Below are 19445 nucleotides of genomic sequence, written 5' to 3' on the forward strand. Positions count from 1 at the left end.
CAGAATCAAACAAGAATTTTAAACCTGGCTTTTGTCAACGTTCAGATTTCTGTTCTGGAAATGTATGTAAATCAGCGCATATTTTATTAGATGATGCCTCATTTAAACATAACATTTTAGAAAACCTGTGATACAAAAATAATTGTCTTAATGTAGGTAATCAACTGGGGAAGTGTCATGGTGATATCTATTAGTTTAAACTTTCACCATAACTTAACCAGATGGCTTACTATGTAATCTCGTGATTCTCGGCAGCTGCCAGGCAAGGTAAGTAGTTTTGCCTTGAAAAAACTTGGCTTAAAAATGATTGGCTCATTGGTGTTTTTAGACTAAATCTATGTATTGAGTACTTTTAAATTTAAAAAAAAGTGAAGGCTTTGTAACACTATTTTAAACCATAATGCTGTGGAGTGAAATTTAGAAAAATGCATCTGAAATATTTTTTTTCCCCCTCTGATGTCTGGACTTAATTTTTTGAGGGGAGAGAAGGGATTTTTTGGGGCATTTCTAAAGTCTTGGCTACGAGCCTGACTGTGATTAACATTTCTCATCGCATGTAGTAAAATGCGTCCATCCGAAAGTCCTGTACAAGTTAAAAAAAAAAACTGGTTAATACTTAATGACCATTAACCCAGCTGAGCAAAGATTTAAGTACAGGTGTTGGTCAGTCAGAACAAAATTAATATGCTTTATGTATAAACATACAATTGCTGGTGTTAAATTAAATAGAAACATTATTTTTTTGCCTTCAATCAACATGTTTTACAAACATAGATGGAAATGAACTTAAAGTGTGAACTGAAGATGCATCAGGCTGAAAGTCCCTGACACCAACACATTTACCATTTATTTAAGATCAAAATGATTCAAGTGAGACATGGCCGATTTCTCATGAATTTTATTTTTTCCTGGGTGTATCGGCAAGCAACATTTCGACACCTACACATGAAGAGGAAACTGCAGTTATATCCGTAGTAAGCAGTGTGTATCACTGCTTGAATGGAGGAGGTATCACTTGTTTTATATTTTTCTTTACTTTTTTACTTTTTATTAGCTTGTATCTCATTGGACATTGTGTGTTGGTACTGTGCTTCTTCCATCAGTATGCAGCATGTCGTTATACTGTATTAATTCATGAGTTTGTGTGTGTTCCCTTCTTCTCAGTGTCTCAAGATGTATCAAACTCACTTTTGGTAAGAAAGAGATGAACAGTAAACATGCAGAATGGCAGTCTTTGGCTGCCATGTGGCGTTCACCGACCGTCTCTGAAAGAGAAGCAAGGACAGCTGTTTTTACAAACACTTAAGGTTTGTAACGAAGCTATGCCTTTTTTCTTTTTGGTTACCACTGGCTTCACCCTGGGAGGCACACTGGACAGGTTTTGTGGTACGTTTGCCCTTGGCAGTTATAGGCTACATATATACAGCGATTTGTCAAGCCCTTAAGTTTCTTCAAAAACACCCAAGACATTTGTGTGAAACATCAGTGGGAAAGCTAAAGGTGACATGTTCATATCACTTCAGATAAACTGGTAACGTTGCTTTTTTGGCAGTACTATAAATTGATCAGACATCAGAGGGCTTTCCACACAGTATGTCACAGGAAGTCACACTTGGCTTCTGGTGCTATTTTTGCTCCTCACCATCAAAGTTTTTTAACAATACACAGCCAGTTTAAACAGGAGAGTGGACTGCTGAAAAGGCTTTAATTAACAGGGAATCCCACTATAATATAGATAGAATATAGAACTAGAAATATCTTTAGATTGTTGTTGCAAAACATTTTTTAGGGTTGATTTGTCATTCTGAGCTCTGGAAGATGTAGGAAAATACCATCAAAAAAACCCCGTAAAAAAAATTACTGTTGTCTGAGAAGTTAAGATAAAACAGGAGCTCATCTCGGTTGCTTTCCTAGTCCGAAACATTGAAAACATGACTGGCTCTATGCTTTTCTAATATTCTAAGAAGTTTAACCTATTTATGATGACTAATGACTGTATGTTCCTTTATTTGAAAGCGGATAACTCAAAACTCCCCAGATAGTTCAGTCAATCTAACAAAAAAAAAAAAGGGCCCAACCCAGGAGAAATTGCAATAGTAACGTTTCATAGTTTTTATTGATCCTAATGCCCTCCTACATCATATATTAAAAGTATATCTTCATGGATTTAGTGGACCATAGTTTTGATGATTTAGAATGATGTGGTTTGGGTAAAATACAGTAGTGCAAAAAGGTAACTTTGGTAATTTTTTACTATATATATATATATATATATATATATATATATATATATATATATATATATATATATATATATATTTTGCTTCAAATGTTGTATCATTAAAAGCTGTTAAAACAGCTTCGTAAAGCCAACAGAGGAAACACTGACAGCTTTTAGTTGGCTTTATAAAACCATTATCGGTTACACACAGTGTGAAATAAAATATGACACAACTGATTAAAAACTCTTAAAAACATGACTGAACATCAGAAGCATGATGTTGGTCATTTTGAATAGCTCATAAGCATGCAGACAGTGTATATGCAATGTAGGCCTATAATATCTATACAAAATAATCTGTGCATACACAGTTCAACCCTCTTCCTCTGTCCCGTTGGACCACGACCTCATGCATCCCTCCTGACCCTCACATCAGGATACATTTCAGTCCTTTCCATCCTTCTGCAGAAAGTCACTTGAAAAAACTTCCTATGAAGATCTTTCTCCATCGTGTGGTTAGATTTTTCCATCATGTGGAAAGGATGGCAGGATGTGAGTGACGGTAAGAGCAGAGGGCATGAAAGTGGCAATGTGAGATTCCTCAAGGAAGCTTTCTTGAATTCTTCCTCGACTTGAAGTGAAAAACATAAAACTGTCAGGAAAATGAATAATGTAAAAGACGAAAGAAACATGCAGTAACACATCGTCAACTTTCTCAAAGCACAAAGCACTTTCTGGAAAGAACACAAAGCTTTATCTAAAATCTAAATAAAATGTGTTAAAGTATGTCAAAGACAACACAACATAGGTGGGAATGAAAACAGTGTGTTAAATAGCAAGCGAAAAGTTTAAAATGCATTGACATGACATGTTACATTATTATTACATTAATTATTAATTTATTATGTTGTTATATATATATATATATTATAAAGTAAACCTATTACAATTATGAGAGGAATGCTGAATTTTCTTTTACTTTCAACCTAGTTCTCCCCTAGTGGTAGTAACAAAAAAACAGGAATTAACACATTGTATAAGCTCCATCTTTGTAAAATAAACAAAGAACAAAGGAAAGCACAAGAAGAAACTGAATTCAGACATGAAAAATCCAGACTTACCAATGCTATTCTGCCACTTGAACACCTGCACAATTATCTTTACTTTCCGATGCTACAGCTAAATACTCCGCCCTGAAAGAAAGAGAGTGGTGGAAAGGAGAAACGGGTGGTTAAGAACAGTGAATCAGAATCATAAAAATATATCTATACAGTAAGGAAGATGGAAAATGTTTGTTATTTTGAAAATAGCAGATTGAAACAGATTCTGTCTCCGCTTTCCAAACAGTGTCAGAAAGGAAAAACAAAGGTGAAAGTGGTTGGTGGGAAGTAGGGACATTTGGACGGCCCAGCAGGATCTGGGAATGGACTGGCTCTGAAGAGAGCCTGGCTATGTTTGTATTTGACTGTTTTGTGTTACTCACGCGCTCTCTCTCAAAGCTTCCTCTCCTGCTGCTGCAATCTTCCTGTAGCAGTAAATCATCTCAATTACGAGCCATACCTGCAGCCCGATGATGGACACATACATCATCACCTCAGACAAGATGGATGCCAGTCCTCTGGTGACTACAGAGACCGAAAGGGAGATAAGGTAAGTCATGATATATCTGTGTGCTTATAGAAAGGAGGTTAGATTCAGTTTGTACCATTAAAAGGATGAGTCATAAGTCATGACCTCCTGTCCTGAATTACAGTGTCATAATTCATCACTTCCTGAATCCTGCTGCTGATTAAGTTTACCTACAGTTAACGTCCACAAGGGTTTACTGTCCTGCTCAAGTAATAAAACTTCAGAGGACCGAGCATTGAACCTTGGGGGACACCTCTGTGGTAATTTAAGCACTTGTCACTAAAAGCACCCAGTTTAATTAATAGTAACTACACCAACCTGCATTAAAACATTTCTGGGCAGCAAAACAAGCTCTAAAAACAACCAATTACCACCTGTTAAGTTAATGCAGCAAACTAGTGGCCACCTAGTGAATGGACAATATTATATATTAATTAATATTATCTCTCCCTTAGGGTGAGAAGCTCAGTTATCCGTGAGGAGCTTGGAGTAGAGCCACTGCTCCTTCGCGTCGAAAGGAGCCAGTTGAGGTGGTTCGGGCATCTGGTAAGGATGCCCCCTGGGCGCCTCCCTAGGGAGGTGTTCCAGGCACATCCAGCTGGGAGGAGGCCCCGGGGAAGACCCAGGACTAGGTGGAGGGATTATATCTCCAACCTGGCCTGGGAACGCCTCGGGATCCCCCAGTCGGAGCTGATTAATGTGGCTCGGGAAAGGGAAGTTTGGGGTCCCCTGCTGGAGCTGCTACCCCCGCGACCCAACCCCAGATAAGCGGACGAAGATGGAAGGATGGATTATCAAATTACTTCTGTTTTTGGTCTCCTCTAACTCTTGAGGGCAATATCTGGAAGTTTATCAGTTAAATGCTCCACTATGTTCAGCAGCTAGTTGTCAAGTTTCCTGACTGCTGTTTGGTGGTGGGCACGTAGCATACAGTGGATTTTTAGCGCATTTTTTATGAACTTGATGCTATGAAACAAAATACTAAAGTTGTTGGCCAAAAGAAAGTGCTTAAGGAGGCTCTGTATAGCTGAGGATAACTTTAAATAACTCACATTATTATTTTAACCTGCTTTAATTAACCTGCATTATGTTTTGACCACATGGAGGCAGCACAAAAAACGTATAAACACAAAATTGACATAATATCACGTCATAGAGTTGATTTGGTGAACTTGCTAGCCTTTTTACCTATTCAGTAGTCACAGACCAACAATATCATTCATTTGGACTTCACGTGGAAAATGTAAGTTTGATATTCACTTGATTTTCAGCTCTGTTTTGGTCTCTACCATATCCAGAAATATCTGGCTCTTTAGCTGCTAAATGTTCCACTATGTTCACCAGCTAGTTGCCAACTTTGTTTGTCTGCTGTTGGTTCTCAGCTAGTAGTGTACAGTAGGCTTATTAATGACAGCGACTGAATCAAAACAGTTTAAATTACATTTCTTTGAGTAAGCTGGCTAATTTAGTTTCGCTCTTCCCCGCTCAAACAGACAGTACAACATCCCTCCTCTTTGTTCTTACCTTGTGGCACCACTTTCATGACGATAGTCATGTTGGGGTCAGTTGAAAACTCGTAGTTGGGATACTTGAGGGTGCGGCTGAATATGCACTTGTAGGTTCCTGCGTCATTGAAGGTCACATTGAGGATGAAGATAGAGCCATCCTGCAGGTCCTTGCTGCCCTTGGTGCCGTTCCAGTGCAGGCGCTCATAGAAACGTGGGTCAACGATAGTGGCATTTTCATTTTCATAGTGGTATAACTGGAAGAGAATTACAGAAGATGTCTTTAAAAAGGAAACAAAGCAAAATAGAGAACTTTGGCAAAGTGAACAAGGGTTTCAGGCAAGGGTTTCCCAAATATATAATTTATTATTTTTTAGCAAACTTTACGCGAACAGGAACAAGTATTCTGTTTCATAAATCTAGTGGGACTTTCCACCAATTTTTGGTTAGTTTTGTTGATTAATACCCTTCCCAGAGTGTCAAGTTTGCATTTCAGTTTCCCTTTCATCCCTGAGCAGACAGACAGCTAGTCTTCATATCAACACTGCTGCTGTTTTTCTGTATCGACACGAGATGCATCACCTTTGCACTTCCTCGTATATTAGCGGATACAGAGTCTTAATGGCGGTTGAAGGCTAATGGGATCTCTCCTGCTATGGGAATACACTGTAATGGCCTCTTTGCTTTGCCTGGTGAGGGCTGTTAGTTCAGCAAAAGCGCTGTCTTCCAGTCGACACAGGGAGGGAAAAGCCTGCCATAAAAATGCAAGACTCTGCTCTTCCTCTCTCTCATGATAAATGCATTGCAGCCGTTTCAGAGAAGACATACAACCCTGTTGTCAGGCTGTTGTGATGGATATATTTGGGGCTTTGTGCTGATTTTATATATTGCTTTATCTGGACACATGATAAGGTATTACATTAGGGAGAAAACTGGCTGCATTGCATGTGATGGACATTAATTTAACAGTGTAACTAAAACATTTTCTTTAGTCTTGACTATGCTGAGTTCGTTTCTGATTAACACCACTACTGTCTGTAATCTTAGTATTAAAGGTAATTTAGAAATTAAGTTTCAGCCCTGTTTATCCATAAAGAATGACTGTATAAGATATACGTTTTTCTTATCCTTGGGAGTCTTTTAAGTATTTGTAATGTAATTACTTTGTGTAGAGAATGAGGCTTGTTCTTTTCTCTTGCTTGGTTATTAAGGCCTTAAAAGGAAGTCGATCATGCTAAAGCTAACGTGTCTCCTCCAATTTTAGCATACTTGCATACTGGCTACCAGTGGATTTAAGAACATATTTCAAAATCAATCAATCATTTTTATTTGTCCACCCTTTCAACTGAGGACCCGTTGATATTAAGGGGGGCATAGTTCTTCTCAAAGACCACTATCATCTCTTTAGTCTTGCTGGCATTCATGAGTAGGTTGTTGGCCTGACACCAGCGGGTCAGGCCCTCTTCAAGTTTTAAGTAGGCCAATTGATGATGGTGTTGGAGTCGAGTTGGTAAAATCGGGTAAAATCTTGCTGAGTAGGCCTACTGGTAAAACTAATAATAATAATAATAATAATAATAATAATAATGCGAATGATGAGTGTTTTCGGTTCTGGCCCCAAAACTGTTGAGAGTGAGATGAGAAGAATAATACCACTGTCATGTTTGTACGTTACATATGAAGCTACAGGAGATGGGTAGCTTAGCTTAGCATAACGATTGGACACAGGGATATACTTTTAGCCTGGCTCTGTTCAATTGTAACAAAATCTGCCTAAAAACAATTTGTGGTTTTACAGGGGGGGAGACTACAATGGTTGTCTAGCAACCTCATGATGTCGAGAAGAAATATTCTGCCAAATAACGACCTGTTTAAAAAAAAAAAAAAAAAAGGTTGTCATATTTATACTTTGTTTTTTTGTCTGAATGGAATGAAATATAAAATGCTAATGGGCGAGGTTTAGAGGTGCTTGTAGGCCCTAACTAGGCTAGCTGTTTCCCCCTGTTTCCAGTCCTTGTGCTAAGCTAAGCTGCTATCTGGCTGCTGTATTTACCAAACAAACTTGAGAGTGGTATTGATCGTCTCATCTTATTCTCTGCAAGAAGGGTGTATTTTCTAAAATGATGACATATTCTTTTAGGTTGCAACTGAGGGCTGTTTTTTTCAGAGCTTGCCTTGTCATATATTTTATTATTACTCACGTGGCTGAAGTTGGTCTCATTTGAACCCTTGAATTGCCAGTCGACTGAGGCCGCGGCGGGCACCTCGCTTCTCATCTTGCAGGAAATGCAGCCAAGTTTGAAGCCTTCGTTGGCCACGGCCTCTGTGTCTGAGTCCACCTCCACGCAGGCTCCATAGCACAGAGACGCTACAGAGTGAAAATAATGAAAAAGCCCAGAGTTAGAAACCTCCTGTATCACTTTATTGCTCTTTGTCTATTTGCAGGTCACAGGGTTCAGAGGTAAGAGCCGTGGGAGGCCATCATCCTCTTTTTCATGTACCCGTGACTAGATAGGTTGATACACGAGCAGAGCTCTGGTGTTTTCCAGTATCTCAGTACTTGCAAGCACTGTCAAAACAATACTAAGTAATGTTAGCTACTGCAACTTTTTGATTTTGCGTGCTTGCTCCCACTGATCATTGCATGCATGTTTTTTTCTTCTTTTGTGTTGGGCATGGCTTTTTTCTTGCATTTTTTTATTTCCACTCATTTCAGTACTTAGATTATTTTGAATATGATTATTTGGTTTTTAGTTTTGTAGTATTTACATTTTAGGTGTTTTTTATCTGTGAAACGGAGGGGAAATAAAGAGGTTGCAGTGTGCGGTACTAGTTTCTTACATTCTGTCATTTGGTGACTGAGCTAAATTCATATATAGAAGCGTGAGTCTATATATGCCATCATCATCATCATGACACGTACTTCTCGTCGGCCGGGAGTAACACACCTGTAACTTCAAATGTTTCTTTCTCACACTGCACCTTGCAGTTTCCACTGAGGTCTCAGCATCGCCCTCAACCAAAGATCTTGTGCTATTCTCAACTTTGACCTCTGGGGATGCGTTTGTTTCGAATCACAAGGTGGGAGGAGGGAGAGGACAGGAAACACAACTCAGATGAACTGAAATCATTAAACGTTTGGTTGAGATTCACAGAGACTGCACATTGTCCATGGCCTCAATTATACAAATATATAAAAGAAAATAGGGGCAGAACTGTGCAACAGCTAAAAAATTGTTTACTCCCTGGGATACAAATGTTGCAGCAACAAAGTGTGACTTTTTAAAGGAATCACACAAATAGAAATGCCACCACACTGCAGACACACATGGAGGGGAGGAATGAGGGAGGAGGAAATAAAGAGAATGTTAGCACAGGCTTCAGTAGTAACAGTTATTTCTGCAAAAGCATGGAGAGCTGGGGAAGCAGGAGGGAAGAGGCCTAATGCCGGTGGATGCACTGCAGAGAAGGAAGAGGGAGGGAAGAGAAAAAAGGGAAGGAAAAGGAGAGAACATTAAGAACATAATGTAAGACTTCACATGCCCAAAAATATAAACCCAAAAGTAAATGGACCCATTGCGATCATATATTTAAAAAAAGAGATAGTCGTGCATATAAAAAAAAAACCAGAGCCTGAACATGAGTGCATTAATTCCAGATTCAGTGGTTTTAGACTGATCTCCAGTTCTAAATTTGCTGAGTTATTGTACCAAAGCCACATTTAAACAAGTAATCTATTGCATTTTGTTAAAATGGATAAAAATGCAGCATGCATTGATGAAAACCTAAAGGTTAATGCCAATTTGTACAACTTGTTTTCATAGTTTTGGACATTGTTCAGTAATAACATTTGTCTCACCAGCTTAGAGATGCTGAGATGAGGGAACGCAGCAACCTCTAATAAGAGACACCAGAAAAATAATGCTTGTCCTACTTGTAGATGTGTGCACACAGTTTTTCCTGTGCAATGAGGTATTATCACTGATATTTCTGGTCTCAGTTTTAGATGTACTTCATAATAAAGTAGTTTGAGCAGTAGTTCCCATCCTATTTTATTCGACGTACCCCCACAATCCTATCAGATGAGATCAAGTCAACACTCATCTAGTTTCCAATGTATCTGTTGGAATCAAAGTTGTAGTAAACCAGAATAAAAGAAAGTATTATTTACACTGAGACCTCCCACGATAACTCAGGTGAGGAAAACTTGAATGTCCGAACCTACAAAACGGGGTTCGGTTAAGGCTGGGGTCTTGGGGTTTTTAGGTTTTCTGGGAGGTGGGTCTGCTTAGGACCTCTAGATTACAACAGACCTGGGTCAAACAGCGTTTGCAGCTTCTTCTCCTGAACTGCTTGGCGAACTGGTTTCACTTACAGTTCACAGAAAGCACAATCAAAGCTCTAATTAGCTTTGTCTTGTCTGTTCAAAATGTGAATTGATTGCATTGTGTTAATTATTAGCTGTTATAAGATGCACCAGCTGTCTGTGCCGCAGCTAATCCTCGGCTGCCAATAGCGGTCGATCATTCATCACTTAACGCCAATGTCAAATCTCACAGGAAAGCATTTGGAAATCAACTGACGGACACCTTTTTTTTTTTCTTCAAAAAAGAGACTCCACCAAATTTGACTCAAGTCTGAGTATCCTATCAGCTTCTGCTGCGTAGAGAACAGGCAGAAAGAGACAGAAAGACACGGTCACACAAGAGCAAGACATTCCATGCAGAGAAACACAGAAGGGTTAGAGATGGCCGGCATATTGACTGCTTTGAGAAATGGAGGTGAGACCAATAAGACATATTACAACGACAACAAAGCACATGTTTGACGGACAGCAGGACATAAATTAAAAAGCATGTCTGAAGACAGAAGAGAGCACTACAGTTGCAGGACATGAACACAAACAGAGGCAGATGAAAATGTTGCAGGACAGCACAGACAGCGTGAGGCCGTAATCCTGAGGGAGGTTAGTGACGCAGCGAGAGGCGAGATTGTGCAAGGTGGGCAGTGATGATGCTGACTGTCCAAAGCTGAGACGGCGAGTTAAGGAGACAGCAGAGAGAGAGAGAGAGATGCAAGCGGACACAAAAGGAACGGCACATCCAAAGTGCAAGGTAGACAGAGACAGAGCCACCAAACTACCTCAGCAACAATTCTCACCAACAGCTGCAGGACACATACACAGAGCATCAAAAATGCAAATCCATTGCGTAATCGGTGGATTGAGGTTCAGGATTATGCAAACAGATATTCCAGAAATTGCAGATTAGGAGTTTTTTTTCCCCTAACAGGGGTGCTGGCTACTTAATCCCTCATATCAATTGCTGTATACCCCTGAGGCCTACAAAGCAAAAAAAAAAAAAAACGGATTTATATTTTTAGCTGCACATTAGACCATCCACCCACTGAGGTTAGCTAGCTTAGCATGTCGCTGGGAGCTAAATGAAATACAAAAAGGGTCGAGGTTATTTGGTGAACTGAGCATAAGAGAGATGGAGAAAGGAAAATTGGATAAGCGACAGCAAAAGGGATGAGGGAGAACAGCATCTGTTTCCGTGGCTGGGTTCCCAGAGACATAAACACGCGTGTACTGTAGGCATACGTAACCTGGGGAAATACCAAGAATCCATGACATTTCCTTTGAAACCAAGCGAGCCTTAGACTTTCCACTGTAACAAGTAGACCATTGTAGCTCACTACTCTGAGAGTGTCTCTTTCATTTCACTCCACAAAGATGTCATATTGTCAGGGCTGGTAAAGCGACGGTGCACAAGGTTATCAGTATAGAGCAAGCCTGAGAAATCCCTGCCTGCTTCTCAATCTTTCAAAAGCTGCTCTATAGTTCAAGAGCAGAATTTCTATTTTTTTGGAGTGCAAAAACCAAAACAAGACATTCAACATTTGATTTACAAACAACAACAAAAAACCATAAAAATCAATGAGTCAAACATAAAAAGTTAAGAAGACTTAAGAGCTCTCAAGGTGATAACATTACAATTATAACTAAATCCAACTTTAGAGCTTTGTCACATTTCATTTACTACTTCTACCAAAATGTAGCCCTTTCTCCTGTGGAAAATAATGTATGGGCAAAAATGCAAAAAGAAGTAAAAAAAAAAAAAGGGAAACAAAAAGTCCAAAAGTCTGTCTGCTGTCTAGTATATTGATCTCACTTCATTCCTCTCTCTTGCAAGCTCTGTTCTCTGCAACGTATGCACAAAGTACTGCATGTTCAGTGACATTTTGTTATACAAAATAGATCCAAATCTGTTTTGAGGAATGAAACACAAGGCGAACGTTGATTCTTTTTCTCAACAAATCCTCGGCTCAGTAGTCTATTCAACTTGTTGATGACACTTCTTTTGTCTCACAGCAATCTCTACAAAAGCTTATATGGGCGGACATTTTGATTTGTCAAAGCAGGAAAAGCACAGGTGTAGCTAACAACACAAATTATGACTTTGTTACATTTAGGTGCTCCAGTTCTGAGGCCCTGCTGTTGTGCATGCTGGCTCACTGATGTACCTAAATGGGGCGAGGCCCCATTCATGTTACAAATGTTTTATCTGCTGTAACAAGTCTAAATATCTGCTGTAAAAAAGGCATAGGAACAAGAAACCCTAAATGGGATGCAGCCATTACTAATGTTATTTGTTTTTGAATTGTGATGACAAAACTGTAAAGAATTATATTCCAAAATGCAAAGTTAAAGATGCACGAATCAGTAATTGTGGCCGTTTACTGGCAGAACTGCACAACATACTAAAAATTGCATAAGTCTGACATATTATTGCCTTGTAAGTTGATATGGCTAACATGTTGGCGATCTATTGTTTGTCTATACATCCTGCAGACACGTAGCAACATTTATTTATTTATTTTGGTATGTGTCTGGCCACGTGGCAAATGTAAGTCCCATATTCATTCTCTTTTAAAGTTCTTACTGACTTGAGGTGAAAACAAACATCAAATCAAAGTATTATACATGCATTTATTAATGTCTGATAAAAAATATGTAACCATTTTTGATGGTGTCCACAATAATAATTGAGAAACCGATGGGTTCCAAGCTCTTATATAATGCAAATATAAATCAAGAAGTGTGGAAGGTCATCTCGTCCTTCAAAGCCCATCTCACTCGCCTATCCCCCTCCTGCCCCCCCTTCCCGCAGCTACAGGCACCCTGGTATTACAGACCTCTGTCACACAGCTGGATGAACAGGGGCTCAGGTGTGTGTATGGGCCTGTTCTGACCTGGTATTAAAATACGTTCTGAGTGATCCGATCACGAGTGGACAGCTCTGTGTGTGTGTGTGTTTGTCTGTCGTGTGTGACACAAGTTAGCAGGACACATGCAGCCAGCCGCGGTATCTCGCTCCAGATTTAGAACGCAATGAAAAAAGCCTCCAATAGAATCAAAATAAAACTCTTTTTCAGAATTATATCCATGCAGCTTTGAGGCTTCAGAGTCTGACCCCAGCTGCAGATTGAGCACAAGTGAAAAATCTGTTATAGTTTCTACTATCACATTCATGCAGTGCCGCTGTGATGGAGTGCATCAATCAAGACAGATCCAGACATCCTATATACTGTGCTGTAGTAGCTATTGCACGTTTTGTAGAACATGCTTGTACAACCTGATGATGTAATATATTATCAGGGGGTTGGAAGTGCACTCAACCGGAGGAAAAATTGACTTTAGTTGTTACCCAGAAGCTTGAAGAGTACAGCTTATGTTAAGATTAGCTATAAATAGTTTTGAGCTGTAAATGTTGAACAATTTGCAAAAAAGCAGAAAAGCTGTCACAACAAACATCCTTCATTCTAATGCTGGAAAAAACTACCAACAGCATCAAACCAAACCAACACCAAATGCAGACCATGAATCAGCCTTTATCGTTTTCTCAAGAACTTTCTGCAGTGCATCACTCGAGTAGTTCTAATTAGTTTATGTTCCACCCTTCCACTTAAAATTATGATAAGCTCCTCTGTAATGTGTTTTCCAGTTTGTGCAGATTCTGTGGTTGGAGTGGAGAGATGGATGGACGTGAATCCAAATGGCTCGGAGGCGGAAAAGATGGCGTGGTTGTTCAGACATCCCCTTGACAGTAATCTCCTTTGACCATAAGTTCGTGTTCGAGCCATTTCCAGACCTAATGGCTCTGTGCTGCGAAAGAGCCTCTCCGCTGTATGCATTAGTTAGGATTGCCATTGAATGCATTAGCTCTTTATTAGCCTCTGCAGTCTGGCTCGAAAGCAAGGACACACATCTGTCAGTTGAATTGTTATGCTTGTGAATGATTCTGCCCTTACAGTTGGAAAGAGAGAATCATTTTTGGCATTTTGAGCATAACAAAAAATAAAGTTAAGAATATTATGGTAAGCTAAAGTTGATATCAAAGTCTGTTTTATTGTATTTCGGGGCAAGCTGTCCCTTCTATTTCTCCTATTTCTTCTTTTTCTGATTGCATTTGCCCTCTGCAGCCGATACCAATCCCAATTCTGATGAAGCTAGATATGTTTGTGGATAGAAGTTTGATAGGGCGTCGGTGGAGCTTGATCATCATCCTAGCTATGAACTTGTATATATGGGTTTTTTCCTGCCTACCAGAAACTTCTTGAATTCCATCTCATGTTTCTACGGTGGCCCTGAAGTGCAAATCACAACAGCAAATAGAGAAACGCAACAGCAAATCATAAAACACAACGGCAAATAGGAAAACATGACAGCAAATACGAAAACACGACAGCAAAATAGGAAAACACGACAGCAAATATGAAAACACTTCAACAAATCATAAAACACGACGGCAAATAGGAAAACACGACAGCAAACATTAAAACACGACAGCAAACATTAAAACACAACGGCATATAGGAAAACACGACAGCAAATAGGAAAACACGACGGCAAATAGGAAAACACGACAGCAAACATTAAAACACGACGGCAAATAGGAAAACACGACAGCAAATAGGAAAACACGACAGCATTAACTTCTACCGGAAAAGGTAGAGCCTATCTAGCAGAGGACGGACCCTCCTGATTGGACAGACGGACTGTCTGTCTTTTAACAGGAAGGAGAGGTGAAAAACACGGAAAAGCGCCTACTTTTAACAGAGAGACAGTCCGTCTGTACAATCAGGAGGCTCCGTCCTCTGCTAGATAGGCCCTACCTTTTTACCGGTAGAAGTTAATGCCGTTTTGTTTTCCTATTTGCTGTCGTGTTTTCCTATTTGCTGTCGTGTTTTCATATTTGCTGTCATATTTTCCTATTTGCTGTCGTGTTTTCGTATTTGCCGTTGAGTTTTATGATTTATTGAAGTGTTTTTCATGTTTGCTGTCGTGTTTTCCTATTTGCTGTCGTGTTTTATGATTTGTTGAAGTTTTTTTCTATTTGCTGTAGGTGTTTTCCTATTTGCCGTCGTGTTTTCATATTTGCCGTCGTGTTTTCCTATTTGCCGTTGTGTTTTATGATTTGCTGTTGTGATTTGCACTTCAGGGCCACTGTATATTTCTTTAGCACATGCAAATGCACAAAGAGCACAAGCTGCTATTTTTATCAGCCTCAGTCTGTTCCTTTCCTCTTGTTTTGGGAGATTCCATCCAATTTCCTGTCTCGTCTTATATCCTCATCCTCACTGCGTCGGGCTCCAGTGCTCACATTGAGTCCTCAACTAACCCGCCGGCTCCTCAACCGAACTTTGTGTTTCTGTTAATCAAGGTTGTGTAACCTTCTTACTTTTTTGCCAAGTTTCACTTCTCTGCTCACTATCTGCTTCCTGGCTTAACTTTCTGCAGCTCTGCCTGCTTGTTTCAACGTGATGATAAACTGCTACTTCATGTAGGCTAAAGGAACAACTCCTTTACTATAATGTTATATTTCTTGAGATTATGAAGCTTTGGTTTGTAGTATTGCTGTCAGCGACTGAGTGTGAGACAAAGAGCAGCTTCTTGACAGTGATAAGTGCTCAGTAAATCTCTCTTAATGCTTTGCTTTCTTTTTGTGCTCAATTTTAATTCGCAGTGCTTAAAATGTGACATACATATGTTTTTGTTCTTTGAGGATCATATTGAAAACATGTAAAATAGATATTTTTTATTTTAACTTGAGTTGGGTTTGTACCAAAACAAATTTTAAAAACATCTTGTTTAATTTGCCTGCCAATTGATCATTTTACAGTTATTTATGGTTTAAAATAAACCAAGAGGCAGTGTGTGTGTGTGTGTGTGTGTGTGTGTGTGTGTGTGTGTGTGTGTGTGTGTGTGTGTGTGTGTGTGTGTGTGTGTGTCTACCACATGGCCTCATCTCGTTACTCTTACACAAATCTGAACAGCTGGGCTTTTAGCAAACAATCCAGCACAAAGATGAAACACTCACACATCTGCATATGAACACACACACACACACACACACACACACGAAGACTGCCAAAGCCAAGCCTACAAACAGAGCAGACAGCGGTAGAGTGGTCAACATCAGACAACAGGAAACACCTTAACAACAGTATCTGTGTGTGCGTGTGCATGTGCGTGTGCCCACCACATGGCCTCATCTCGTTACTCTTACAAAAAATCTGAACAGCTGGGCTTTTAGCAAACAATCCAGCCCAAAGATGAAACACTCACACATCTGCATATGAACACACACACACACACACACACACACACACACACACACACACACACACGCACACACACACACACACACACGCACATACGCACACATGCACGCACACGAAGACTGCCAAAGCCAAGCCTACAAACAGAGCAGACAGCGGTAGTGAGTGAGTGGTCAACATCAGACAACAGGAAACACCTTAACAACAGTATCAAACTGCACAGTCAGCGAATGGGGAGGGGGATTTGATGGTGACTCGTGCATGCCAGGTGTTGCCATTACGGTGTCGCCATTACGGCGTCGCCATGGTAACACAACAGCTGCAAACTCACCTTGAAGCACCAGGAGGGCGAGAGGCAGCAGCAGCTCTTGTATTGCAGACATCCTGACCGGAGAAAAAGACCGGTGGCAGCTCTCACGCGAGTCACAACACACAGACACACACAGACACACACAGACACACACAGACACACACACACACGTCAGAATGGGAGACAAAAGACAGATCTAAAGCAGCTATTCCAGCTTGGTGGTAAAACCGCTATGATGCCAAAGATGTTCTGACTAAGATTAAAAGTCTGGGTGGTGAGAAGAGGAGACTTTCTTGAGGCTGTTGGGACTCTGGATGTGGTCCGCCCCGTGGTCTTCTTCTCCTTCTCCTACTTTTTTTTTTTTCAGCTCATGCGAGGGCCGGAAGGAGGGGTGGATGGGTCTTCTTGCTGATCTGGTCTTCTTAAGCACCTAAAATAAACTGCAGCAGTGTGGAAGGCGTGTGCCCTAATGCCTTTTCTCTTCACACTCTCAGGATCTAAATCACTCTATTTTACAGGAGAGTTGGTCCAGCCTGTCAGTGTGTGAGCGTGTAGAGTTACCAGAGTGGGGAATCACTCCCAAGTTTCAGGTTTCGGCCTCTTGTCAGCTTGAAAAGGGCCTTTGTTCAACTATTTATACTCTGTGACACACCTTGAGGGCTGTTTAGCCCCACAATGAGACTGTGCACCAAATAATGCAGGTGCACTGACACACAGACTGGTCACTAAATGTCAACGTCAGTGATTAACCGTAAAGGCTACTGGGAGACTTATATCTTAGGGGCCAAGCTGAGCAATTTTTGCTAAAAAATAAAGACAGCGTGTGAGAGAGAGAGTGGTTCAATAGAGGAATTTAGCAGTTCAAAAGTCAAAAATGTTGCATGCAAAAAGGCCTTTGACAGGAAAACATTTAGCTGTTTTCCTCTCAGATATGACCTGGGCATGGGAGGGTCTGTGCTTGATAGAGCCACAGTCTGAGTGAAATGGCAAATGGAAGCAGTGTAAAGTGTCCTCTTGCTTATTTCCACCTCTCTTTGGCTTTGGAAGAAATTACAATTTCACCTTTTGTTATTGCTATTGCCTCAAATCTGTTATTTCTTTCTTTCTGCAATCTAATTTGCAGTTTCAAAACTATTAACAACTAACCCTATCTCTTCAAAGATGCAGCAATCCATGGCAGCCATGTGGTTTGTTTAGCTGCTGTCAGCATGCTCACAGGCTTGAATGCAACAGCACAGGTGGCTCTGGTGCTCAGATGGTTCAGCAGCACGGGACTACAGTCTGAGGTGGGATTGAAAGCCATGCATTGGACAGCTAAAGGAGGGGTTATTTACACCGCTGCCCGCCCATCTGTGCGTCTTTGGAGGCTATACAGAAAACGGCGCTATTCTTCTGTGCATTCCAGCAGTGTGGCTATAAATTTATAATATAGAGTTACTGTGTTTCCTACAATCAACTAGTCATGAATCAGTTAATTTAAACGCAGCGTCCGTCTATCTGTCACTTCCTACCTACCTTTTTAAATCCGCTTTTCCCCCCTCCCTGTATCCTTAAAACGTCTCGTCCTATTGATGGGTCAGAGGTGGACGGCTTCCATCCCGCGTCAGGCAGTCAGATGCTGGAAGTCGCTCCGCTGTCACACCGGGGACCATCGGATTTTGGGATCAGAGCGTGGCACAGAAATAAAGACAAAATCGCCTACTTCTTCCTCGTATTGCCTTCAAAGGAGAGACGCGCGGTGGGAAATGTCATTTGGAGAACCGCATATTCCTCCTTGAGCAGATGCTGAGAGACGTCAAAATTAAACAGAAAAGCGGAAGGGAAACATCTGTGTGTCAGTGGAAGGGTGCTTTAGGATGGTTTAAGGCTGGGGAAGGGAGGTGCATGCAGGAGGAGGAGGAGGAGGAGGGAGGGTGTGATGAACTGCAGCAGAGGGATGGAAAAAGAAGAGGAGCGGGAGCAGAGAGAGAAGCATAGCCGTTGTTATGGCAACAGGCATTTTATGTGATGTTTTCATCTCTTCCATAAACCACCACGTGTTGGCAAAGAGAACAGTCACTGATATCAAACTGTGTAGGCTAGTCTATTATATTGGCTATATGAGAATTATATGATATGTGGAGAGCTATTTTATATAAACATATAGATTTTTTTTTATTTGATTCATGGGACTACAAAACATGTATTAGGCCTGAATTAGGTGCAAGGTCGTAGCCTACTAAAAGTGTAGGACTATAGTGTAAACATTAGACCATAGCAGTCTTTTCCAGGTAGACAATGCCCCCATTCACAGGACATCAGGGGTCACTAAATGATCATATGTGTATGAAACAAGAAAATCAAACGTTTTTGCCTTTACGCCTTTACACTACATCTCAACTGAATTTCGGGCTGACGTGTTTAACAGCGCTCTCAAGCCAAGCACCACCATCAAAACACCATTGAGGATATATGTTCCTCTTCAGTGTAGCTCGTCTCAGGCTTGAATCCTTTTGCAGTCATGCCCTTTGCACTTGTAAGGAATTCCTCTGAAGTGCCACACAACACAATCACTGCAAGACATCAGATCATGTGATCAAGTAACAGTTGCAGTTCTCTATATGACTTTTTTTGGGTGACCCACACTGAAAAGTTTTTCTAAATTGTAATTCAAAAGGCAAACTTGCTGTGTCTTACTTTCTGTTTGAACTGTACCCCACCATACAGTTATTATACTTCCATATCCTATGACAGATTGAAACATGCTTAGCAGGCCCAGGTGACCTCTATAAAGTACCACTTCAGTGTGAAAAAATATCATGAGTATGTATTTGATAGTGATTTGATAGTGACATCTCTTTCTGAAATGTTGATATTGGCTCCTGTTAGACGAATAGATGAGGTTTGATCCACCTACAGCAGCTGTCTGTCGTTAGCTCGCTAAGCTCTGATTGGTCAGTGCTGATGTCTTGCAACACTTATAAATCTCCACATTTGCCAGGTTCCCCGGTGGTGGCCTTTAACATGACAGCGCAGTTCTTCGCTGGGTAAGTAGCTGGTCTGCTCTAGGTTAACTGGTTACTTTGCAACACTTGACGCTATTGTCTTGTTTTAAATAGTTTCAGGGCTTCCCTCTTTGCTCTGCTCATTGTGGACACATGCTGCCTTCCTGTTGTTA

General features: G+C 40.6%; 1 protein-coding gene across 2 annotated transcripts; it reads right to left on the reverse strand.

The window, feature by feature from the left end:
• Positions 1 to 2339: 2339 nt before the first annotated feature.
• On the reverse strand, positions 2340 to 16839 carry scn1ba (sodium channel, voltage-gated, type I, beta a). 2 transcript variants are annotated; one of them, XM_078251806.1, is made up of 6 exons: positions 16310 to 16839; positions 7557 to 7723; positions 5375 to 5612; positions 3705 to 3846; positions 3343 to 3414; positions 2340 to 2852 (listed from the first exon to the last, which is right to left on the reverse strand). In XM_078251806.1, exons 1-5 carry the CDS (start codon positions 16359 to 16361, stop codon positions 3348 to 3350), a joined length of 666 nt encoding a protein of 221 aa, XP_078107932.1. In that variant the 5' UTR covers positions 16362 to 16839; the 3' UTR covers positions 2340 to 2852; positions 3343 to 3347. The 2 variants fall into 2 exon arrangements, with proteins under 2 accessions (XP_078107932.1, XP_078107933.1); XM_078251807.1 differs by having other exon boundaries at positions 2340 to 2873.
• Between the last annotated feature and the right edge of the window lie 2606 nt (positions 16840 to 19445).

This window comes from Sander vitreus, chromosome 6 (genome assembly GCF_031162955.1).
Source record: "Sander vitreus isolate 19-12246 chromosome 6, sanVit1, whole genome shotgun sequence".
Classification (NCBI taxonomy): Eukaryota; Metazoa; Chordata; class Actinopteri; order Perciformes; family Percidae; genus Sander; species Sander vitreus.

Coding starts and splice junctions, on each gene's coding strand:
- scn1ba (XM_078251806.1), bottom strand. CDS start 16,361: ATGTCTGCAATACAAGAGCTGCTGCTGCCTCTCGCCCTCCTGGTGCTT. Junction 7,724..16,309: donor CGCCCTCCTGGTGCTTCAAG/GTGAGTTTGCAG, acceptor TTCACTCTGTAG/CGTCTCTGTGCTATGGAGCC. Junction 5,613..7,556: donor ATGAGACCAACTTCAGCCAC/GTGAGTAATAAT, acceptor ATTCTCTTCCAG/TTATACCACTATGAAAATGA.